General features: G+C 40.5%; 1 protein-coding gene across 2 annotated transcripts in view; it reads left to right on the forward strand.

The window, feature by feature from the left end:
• rab6a (RAB6A, member RAS oncogene family) overlaps window positions 1-9,039 on the forward strand; it is a 100,215-nt gene extending 91,176 nt beyond the window's left edge. For both annotated transcript variants that reach the window (XM_038818931.1, XM_038818930.1), the window contains exons 7-8: window positions 3,076-3,142; window positions 6,806-9,039. In XM_038818931.1, the coding sequence (XP_038674859.1) occupies window positions 3,076-3,142; window positions 6,806-6,870 (132 nt within the window). In that variant the 3' untranslated portion in view covers window positions 6,871-9,039. The remainder of the gene's footprint in view (window positions 1-3,075; window positions 3,143-6,805) is intronic.
• The last annotated feature ends 1,087 nt before the right edge of the window (window positions 9,040-10,126 follow it).

Consider the following 10,126-nt stretch of genomic DNA (forward strand, 5'->3'; position numbering starts at 1 on the left):
GGGTGGAGGCGGCTTTGTGCAGGGCTTTGTGCAGGGGCTCCAGCTTGGCAGCCCTGGTCACGGCTCCTCTACCGCTGCCGCTGGCCAAGTACACCACCAGCCCGGTAGTGGTGGGGACCCTGCGGATATGGGGCCAGTGGAGGAGGCATGTAGGGGAGACGGGGGCGTCGGTTTGGGCGCCAATCTGCGACAACCACGGTTTGCCCCCGGGAGTATGGATGGGGGGTTTCGAGTATGGCGGTGGGCGGGGTGGGAAGGGTGGGCGATATGTTCCTGGAAGGGAGCTTTGCGAGTTTGAGGAGCTTGGAGGAGACATTTGGGCTGGTAAGGGGAAATTATTTTAGGTACCTACAGTTGCGGAACCTTGTTCGTAGACCGGTCCCATCTTTCCCACGCCTCCCGCCAATGGGGATCCTAGACAGAATAGTCTCCGGGGGGAAGAAGGGGAGGGTAGAGTCTCGGGTATTTATAAGGTGCTCATGAGGGAGGAAGGGTCCCAGACGGAGGAACTGAAACTTAAATGGGAGGAGGAGCTAGGCGGGGAAATGGAGGACGGGCTGTGGGCAGAGGCCCTGAGTAGGGTAAATTCGACCGCGACATGTGCCAGGCTCGGGCTGATTCAATTTAAGGTCGTTCACCGGGCCCATATGACGGTGGCTCGGATGAGCAAATTCTTTGGGATAAAGGACAAATGCGCTAGGTGCGCGGGAGGACCAGCGAACCATGTTCACATGTTTTGGGCATGCCCTAAGCTGAGGGGGTACTGGGAGGGATTTGCGGACGTCATGTCCCGGGTGCTAAAAGCAAGGGTGGCGATGGGTCCAGGGGTGTCAATTTTTGGGGTTTCGGAAGACCCGGGAGTCCAGGGGGAGAAAGAGGCCGATATTTTGGCCTTTGCTTCCCTGATAGCCCGGCGACGAATACTATTGGCGTGGAGGGACTCAAAGCCCCCGAAGACGGAGTTGTGGCTTGCGGACATGCCGAGTTTCCTGGGTATGGAAAAAATTAAGTTCGCCTTGAGGGGATCTGTACAGGGGTTCGCCCGGAGGTGGCAACCATTTATTGACTTCCTTGCGGGAGAGTGAGTGTCAGCAGGGGGAGGGGGTAGAGTAGAGTAGGAGGGATAAAATGGCGGATGGTACCGGTGGGAGAGGAGCGGGCTTGTGCAATATGTTACGATTGAAGTATTGAAAGTACATGGATGTTTGCACATTTCTGCCTTTTTTGCTTTCTTTCTGTTGATGTCTGTAACTGTTTACAAAGCTAAAAACTACCTCAATAAAATTGTTTATTTAAAAAAAAGAATTGTAGTTCTACAAGGCAGCCAACTTTTACAAATACTTTGGAATATCGGTAATGCTATTCTATGAAGATAAACTTGAATTTTACTGGTCAGAATCATCAGGTCAGGAGGCCTGCTTGCCTCACTGAACCATGCAAATGTCTCAACCAATCTGAGCTGGCTTGCTGACCAATCAACACCCGTTTCTCATGCAATATAAATTGTTGTCCACTCTGAAATTTGCTATCTTGATGAGTGAAAAGCTGACAGTATGTCTCTTCAGCAGTATTCAAATATTTTTCTCTTTGCTGTTAGTTCTTCGGTCATTCACCTTAAATCGGGTTCTTCTGGTTCTTAACCCTACTGCCAGTGGAAATAATTTCTCCATACCTGCACTGTCCAGACCCCTTGTGAATTTGAATACCTCCATCAAATCATCTTTCAACCATCTGTAAAGAGAGCAGCTCCAGCTTTTCCAATCTGTGTTAATGAAGTTCTTCTTGGGAACCATTCTTATAAATCTTTTATTGTGCCCTCTCTAATGTCTTCGTCCTTCCTGAAGTGCACTGCTCAGTATTGCCAGTTGAAACCAAACCAATTTTTATCAAGGCTCACCATAACTTCCTTGTACTCTCTGCCTCTGTTTATAAAGCCCAATATCCCATATGTCTTTAGCCACTTTTTCAACATGCAATGCCACTGTCAACAATTTTGTGTGCATGGAACCGTGGGTCTCTCTGCTCCTCCTCCTCCTCTTCAGAATTGTATTGTTTATATTGCCTGTGCTCATTCTTCCTACTAAAATGAAGCACTTCTCTGTATTAAATTCCATCTGCTACATGACTGCACATTCCACCATCATACTTATGCCCTTTTGAAGCCTTTCATGGTACTCCTCAGTTCACAGTATTCCTGAGCTTTGAGTCATTCCCACATTTTGAAGGTGTGCCTTGCACACCCAAGTCTAGGTCATTAATAAAGATCAGGAAATTCTGTGAACCTAATACTGAATCCTGGGGAACCTCACCTTCCAATGCAAAAACATTCATCTGCCTACTTTGTACCCTTAAGAAAAAGTTGATGTGTAAGTAATTATGTGTAGTAGCTTTAGTGCAAAGAAAGTGTTCTTCATGTGAATCATCCTCTTGCCTTCTGGTGAAACTTTAATTTTGCCACATTGAGAATCTGGCGAATATCCTGCATAGTTTTACTCACAAATTATAAAATATTTCCATATTTGTGGGGCAGGCTTAAATTTGTGTCGAGGACCACAATCATTGGACCACAATTTCTGGTACAAAATTTGTTTGCCTATTAATTCTTTAAATCGATTAACAAAAGGTAAGATTTACAAATAAAACTTGTAACTTTATTTGGGTCTTTTTATTACTATGGTGCTTGTAAAGGCAAGTACCAGTAGCTTCTAGGAAACTTATGCCAACCATATGTGGCAGATTATTCCCAGTGGGGTCCATTATTCTGTTCATTTTTGAAAAATATTGGATCATATTTGCGGTGATATGGGAGTTGCAGAAATGTAATCTAGTTGCTCAGTTGATCTTTTGTGGCTTGCTGATCTCTGCATTTGGTTGTGAATCTTCATATTTACTGCAAGATGCGCAAAGGAACAAATTCAAGGTCCTGAATCACCTACTTCTGTTCCTGTGTACCTGATGCTAATTCTATCTAAGCTTCCGCCCTTGCTTTTCATTTCTTTTTCTGCAGTTTTCTATAAGTTAAATGGGTAATAAAGTAAAAAGCCAATTTTTTAAATAATGTGTCTCTTTCCTCAGCTTTTCCGGCGTGTAGCTGCTGCCTTGCCTGGAATGGAAAGCACACAGGATAAGAGCAGAGAAGACAGTATCCTTTTCTTGGATTGTATGAATACGTTTTTCCTTGGTTTTCTTTTTTAAAATAAATTTTAAAGTACCCAATTCATTTTTTCCAATTAAGGGATAATTCAGCATAACCAATCCACCAACCTGCACATCTTTTGAGTTGTGGGGGTGAAACCCACGCAGCCACTGGGAGAAAGTGCAAACTCCACACGTGACCCGGGGCCGGGATCGAACCCGAGTCCTCAGCGCCCTGGGCAGCAGTGCGAACCACTCTGCCACCCTGCCGCCCTTCCTTGGTTTTTCTACTGCATTTTACCTATTCAGTTTAGCAGAATTGTATTTCCTGTTGAAAAAGCAAGGTAATTCTGACCGAGAACTTTGCTTTGTTCTACATTATGAGTAGCCTTAGAAGCTCCTTGCATTCTCCAGATAATGCTCGTATTTCCACACAAGGAAAATGGAATTCATATCATGTTTGCAAGTCATATACTTTGAAGAAAATTCAGTAGTAATCTTTAGCTGGACATTAGCAATGAGAAGAGGTTTCTATAAAATCAACTAATTATGCTGCAGGGAATTCGAAATAGGCAGAATAATGATTATAAGGCAGCAGCGTATTAACTTCACACATTAAAATTTATAAATTACATATCTGAGAATTTTTAAACATTTGCAGGTGATAGCATAGAGTGCTGCATAGCAGAAATAAAAAAGGTGAATGGTAAGCCTTAAACAGGTCATGAGGGCAGTGAATGATGACATAGAGCCCTGCCAAAAATTTGCTTAACACAGGTGTAAAATTAATTGCTTGGAAATAATAAAGGACAGAAAGAAAAGTGCAAGATGGGTAACCTGCACTCAATAAATAAAGGAATAAACTATTTGCTGCCCCTAGTACTTCATTTTCCAGTTTTTATTCACAAATTGTAAATTAGTCGTTTGGTAGTACAGAACCTGAGTATCGCTGAAAATAGAGACCTGTCAAGCTTTTCATCTTGCACTCCTAGGAAACTCTGCAAGAATACTAGTAATAAGGGGGAAAATAATTTATACTGCGTGAGAAGAGAATGCTGATGTTAGAGGAGTTGCATTGGAGAATGCACCATTTGATGGTGGCTGGCAGATAACTGCAGAGCATTGTTGAAATTTAAATCTGGCAGCTTGACTCTAATTTATCAAGACGTTGACCTGGGGAATGAATCAGCAAGTGGCTGTCATTTATTTTATTTTTAGCTGGAACAAGCAAAGAACAGGACTTTGTATATTAATGTGTAGCTTCCAGTACATGCAAATACACCACATTGACCACATTGTAACCCTGGTTGACAAGTCAGTGAAATTCTTAATTCACTGAGGATTGTTAAGCAAATGTTGCCAAATCTCAGAATCATACCTAATGTTGGACACTGTTTTGAGTTTTGCCTATACAGGCTAGTTGAGTATGCTCTGTACTTTGCCCATTGCGAACAGCAACTGGGACATATTGTTTGATACGATCCACCAGTCTTTTGGGACAGATTATCCTATGAATATTTCCGATTATGTGGATGATACATTTGCTGTATTTAAATCTGACGCTGCATGTAATAAATTTCCTTGCATGTCTCAATGGGCTTCATCTTGTTCTTAAATTATTTGAAATGGACCAGTCAACAGAATTTCCTCTCTTTGACATACTAGTTGAGAAATTTGCCTGGGGGTTCTCTATCATGTTCTGCCGCAACATGTGCCTTGGGATTCCTACAGTTTCACGCGCTATAAGAGTGGCCTTATCTAGTATATGGCAACCTAGTATATGGGACCCGCAAGCTTGGTGCTGACATTGGGGGCATCAAAGACATCCTATGGAATGGCTATCCTCATCAGATCAATTTGTACTGTATGTCACGCAAACTCATGAACGGGTTTAAGGCCATCACCGTTGGCCCTGAAAAGTGCCCAGTTTACCTCCGATTGCCATGGAAGGGAAAGGTATCTCAAAAAACAATTGAGCAACAGATGAAGCTAGCAGTTTCACGATGCTACTATGCAGTAGCAACTCAACAATTTGGGTGACATTCGCCAATAATAGGATGCTGCCAAAAGGGCATTCTGCCTATTGCACAAATGAGTAATGTGGTATATGAATTTCAGTGCCACTACGATATTAGCGATGTAGAGTTTATATTCCCAAGACTGGCAGATCGTATCAAACAGCATATCCCAGCCGCTGTTCACAGTGGACAAGATACAGTCCACACTCAACCACCTAGTGTTTGCAAAACACGGTTCCAACATCCAACTTTGGATATGATTCCGTTGGACAACATGTGCTAAATAATCTTCCATACGCTAAGAACTGTGCTGACGGGGTGGCACTGATGCCTCGCGGCACTGAGGACCCGGGTTCGGGTCACTGTTCGTGTGAAGTTTGCACATTCTCCCCGTGTCTGTGTGGGTTTCAGCCCCACAACACAAAGATATGCAGGGTAGGTGAATTGGTCATGCTAAATTGCTCCTTAATTGGGGAAAAAATTAATTTAAATTGAGGAACTGCGTTGACACTAATTTAAGATTGTCAGTTGGAATCACAGTGTGACGCATTTGTGTGGAGTGGAATCTTAAGAATTTACAATGCAGAAGGAGGCCACCTGCCCTTGGAAAGAGCACCCCACTTAAGCCCACACCTCCACCCTATCCCCATAACCCAGTAACCCCACCTATCTTTTTTTTGGGACACTTTTGAGGGCAATTTAGCATGGCCAATCCATCTAACCTGTACATCTTTGGACTGTGGGAGGAAACCCACACAGACAACAGGGAGAAGGTACAGAAATGACCCAAGCCGGGAATCAAACCTGCTAACCATGATGCCCATATGAAAGCTACATATATTAATACACAAGGCCCTGTTCTTTGCAGACAGAAACAATATGTTCACCTGTTCTAGCTGAACAAAGTGAGAGCCACTTGCTGTTATGTCCCAGGGTAAGGCTTTGCAGTTATCTGCCAGTCACATTACTGGGGCATTCTCCATGTTAGCACCTCTAACAATCAGAGTCCACTTGCCAACCAGTCAACACCGACTTCTCGTACAGTATAACTTGTTTTCCCCTTTATGCTGGTATTCTTGTGAAATATCCTGAGGCGAACAAGATGAAAAGCTTCTGCATGTCTTTTTTTCAGGAATACTCAAATTTTAAATTGGAGATCAATTGCAGTATTTATGATGGTGAAAAATGTGTATCCATACTCTGGTCTCATAGCAGCATGGCAGTATAAAAATATTGGGTTGTGATCATGAGAGCAATGGTCCTCCAGTGATAACTTACGAGTGCCAGATAATTAACAGACTCCAGTGGAGTGAATAGAGGGAAGTGGTGTAATATAAGATGTCAGTCGAACAGGGGGCTTTGATGTAGGAAGCAGGCTTGTGTCAGGTTTGGCATCTGTTAGTTTCTTAAATTCTCTTTTTTTTTTAAATGTTTGATTGTGAGCTTTGAATTTTCTTTGAAAACCATGTCACTTCAAAATTGGGTATTTTAAAAAATATATATCACATGCTTTGCAAACATAATTTGTTTACAAGTGTTCAAACAAGATTTAATTTGGGTTTCTCATTTTACAATCGTTACGGCAAAGAGGATAAGCTTTAAATTTAGAAATAGATAATGTGTGACAAGTTTCCTTAACTGTTAACTTCCAGTGATCGATATAAAATTGGAAAAAACCCAAGAGCAGCCAGTCAGTGAGGGAGGGTGCTCTTGCTAATATCGGCTCTATAGGCCACCGCTTATTTGTCATTACCATCCACCACAGTGTGAATATTGGCTAGTAATCTTACCCTGTTGGTAAAGTATTGCAATTCATCATTGCTGGCTGTCTTGTAATTGATCTATTAGCTTCACTAGCACAAACGTGGAGAAAATGTCAGTGTCTTCATTGGAAATAAATACAAAAAATGTAATTGCCAAAACTCAACTTGCATCAGTTTACTTTTAATCAGAAGACACATTTTGTTCTTTGCGTTGTATAATATTGCACTTTTAATGATGGAATTCTGTAACTGTTTAGTGTAAAGGACAGTTTATGCAGATAACATCTGAATGCTAAGTGGCTTTATGACAGTGACTACATTATCTGAACAATGAGACACCAGTGAATTAGACCTTTTTTAATTGTTTTAAAGTGATAGGTTTCTCATTGTGATCTGTTGATAAATCTAAATTTCTCAAGGGTGCAAAGAGAACTAAAAAATTAATTTACACCAAACATCACTAGCAACTTTCCAAAAAACCTGTTAGTTTTAACAGCAGTTCCAGGATGCGATATAATACCCAAATCATCATGTGCATGATTCATCTATAATGCAATTTTTAAAAAAAAGTTCCTTTTAGCACTTTCTGATTACAAACATCTTTTATAAAGTTCTGTCAAATTGTTTGGTTGTGTACTAGGATGGTGATGGCCACTCAGATGTGCATTTTCAAATAATTATGCACTTTTCAGCTCAAGGAATTTGCATATGAATGGGCAGGCAATGATCAAAAACAAATCTTTGTGCTGTAGGCGGGGGAAAGTTCTTTTTGCTCACTTGTGCACATTTAGAAGAAATGTCATCTTAGCATAGAGATCTCTTCAATTGTGCATTTGAAGGAAGGAAAACTTTCACATGCAGGACTTGTAAAATTATGCATCTTTTATGTCTTTTTGTTCTAGGGCTTCCATTTTGGTTAGGAGTTTGTAATTCTGTGTAGTTGACTAACCTACCCGGAATAATATGATTTAGCATTTTTGTTTAACTTATCTCCTCACTTAATTTATTTCTGTACTCCAGTTTTTAAGTCTTTTAGATAAGCGTGACCAATTTGGTTCGCTTTTTTTGTCATGTTAGGTTTTATTCCATAGAACACAATAGCTTTATTTTACTTGATGATCTTTAGTATCTTAAGTTTGTTTAGACTAACTGGTTGTGGGGTGAAGAAACTGTTTCCAGTTAATGCTGTATACCACTTATTCTGTATTTCCTATTGGAGAAAGTAAAAACTTGTGGAACTGTGTCATGCCCTCCAGTTAGGATTTTTGCATCCTTTAAGTGCCTACACCCCATGCGTTGTTAAAGTAAGGCTGCAGGTATGGTTGATTTCACGGTTGCTAAGAATCATAATTCTGCCTTACTTTTTGGTGTGGCATACACAGCCAGAGAGATGTCCTGGTCCTCACGAGACTTGATCCTGTCTCTCAAACTTCAAGATTGCCTGGAAATAGCTACTTCCCTGCCCTGCATGCCAGAGCTGTAATGTACTGCCGTTTTTTGCTTATCCATTGTTGTGTTACTAATTTTTCATAATTTTGCTACTGAAAATATTGTAAGATGGTGTATGTGGCTTGGGTTCTTTTGTGTTTTTGCCATCTGTATTTTTTTATGTAAAGACATTTTTCTTGGGAGTACAAGAAAATAACACTAAATGGATTCTCCATGCAATCTTTTTCACCAAAATATCAAAACATTATTCAAGCTCAACTGGGGAAGTTCTTTGACCAAACACAAGCATGCTGATTTTTATCAGAACTTCTTTATACACTGACAAAACTAACAAGCTTGTGAACACTGTTTCGAGAGCAGCATTTTTCTCAAGTATGATTTGAAAATTATTTCACAAGCTGAGCTCTCAAGGCTTCTGTGGTGCAGTAGTGTGCAGTTTCAGTAGTACTGGTTTTTGAACAGAATATGGCTTACTTGGCTTGACTGTTGTACCCATGCAACTGTATATTCATTACTACTTTTGCGTATGTCTTGTTACTATGATAACCCTTGAAGTTACAAAAAAAAATATGGAAGATTTTGTCCTGGAATATCACTAGTACCTCAGCTCTGTTTGATAATGTAAAATAAAAACCCAAAGCCTGAACAAAATAAACACCTGCCTATTCGAAGTATCTAACGTGTGTGTATTTTTCTTTGCCTCCAGTTTCTTATGGTCTAAACTGTGGACTTGTAAATGGTCTAATTATATTGTGCAATTATCATTTCGATATTTTGCTCATTGTACATCACCATGAGGGTGGTAGAAATTGAAGGGAAGGGAATGAGTGACCAGACATGAGCATACATTTAAAATGAATCCGAGAACGGAGGCTAAATATTTGCAGTGTGCTGGGATTAGTGCTGCATGTTCACAAAGCTCATTTGGAAAGATTCCACGTCTAAACTTTGACACTTTTCACAAAAGTGAGCACTAAGGTGCTCAGTTTACCAACAAAAATGTCCTTTCAGCGTCAGACCAATGTGGAAATCATTTGACTCAGATTGTCACATTTTATAGTGGTTTGTGATTTATGATTTAGTTTAGCCCCATAAAAGCAGGTGTAGATGATTTGTGTCTGCTGTACCATTTTGTTGATTGAGACCTCTATCTTGTAATCTCCATTTCTGTCCTAATAACTGGACAACCCTCACTTATTTATTTTCCTTTTAAGCACCAATTGGTTCTACATTATACTTTTGGGCTATGCATTCCACATTCAACACTTTATGTAATTGTGTAATTTTGCATTCTATTTCCAAACTTGTGTCTACTTTTATGTTCACACGTTCTAGATTTCCCTATTTGTTCTCTTATCAATTCTCTTCGTGTGGCAAGCCATAATATGGGACTCGATGAGTTACTTGTCACTAAATTGTTGGTTATACCCAAGCAGTGGCTTATTTGCTTATGCACTGTGTTGTGAGAAAATATCCAGGTACAGACATGTCGGTTTTTTTCAGATTGCAGTTTGACGTTGGAATGGAATTGACACGAGGTTGATTAACATACTTGCGGTTGCTGTTAAAGGCTTCATGAAATGCAGAGCAACTTTGCATCCTGATTTCAGCATTTGCAAATAGATTTATCAACCAATGTCCACATGAGCTCACTTTTTATTGAGCTTCAGGTGAAGCCAAAGGAAAATATTGGTAACAAGTTAACAAATGTTATTTGTAACATGGTTAAACAGTTAAAAAAAAATTGAATGTTATCGATTT

The sequence above is a fragment of the Scyliorhinus canicula genome, chromosome 14, assembly GCF_902713615.1.
Source record: "Scyliorhinus canicula chromosome 14, sScyCan1.1, whole genome shotgun sequence".
Classification (NCBI taxonomy): domain Eukaryota; kingdom Metazoa; phylum Chordata; class Chondrichthyes; order Carcharhiniformes; family Scyliorhinidae; genus Scyliorhinus; species Scyliorhinus canicula.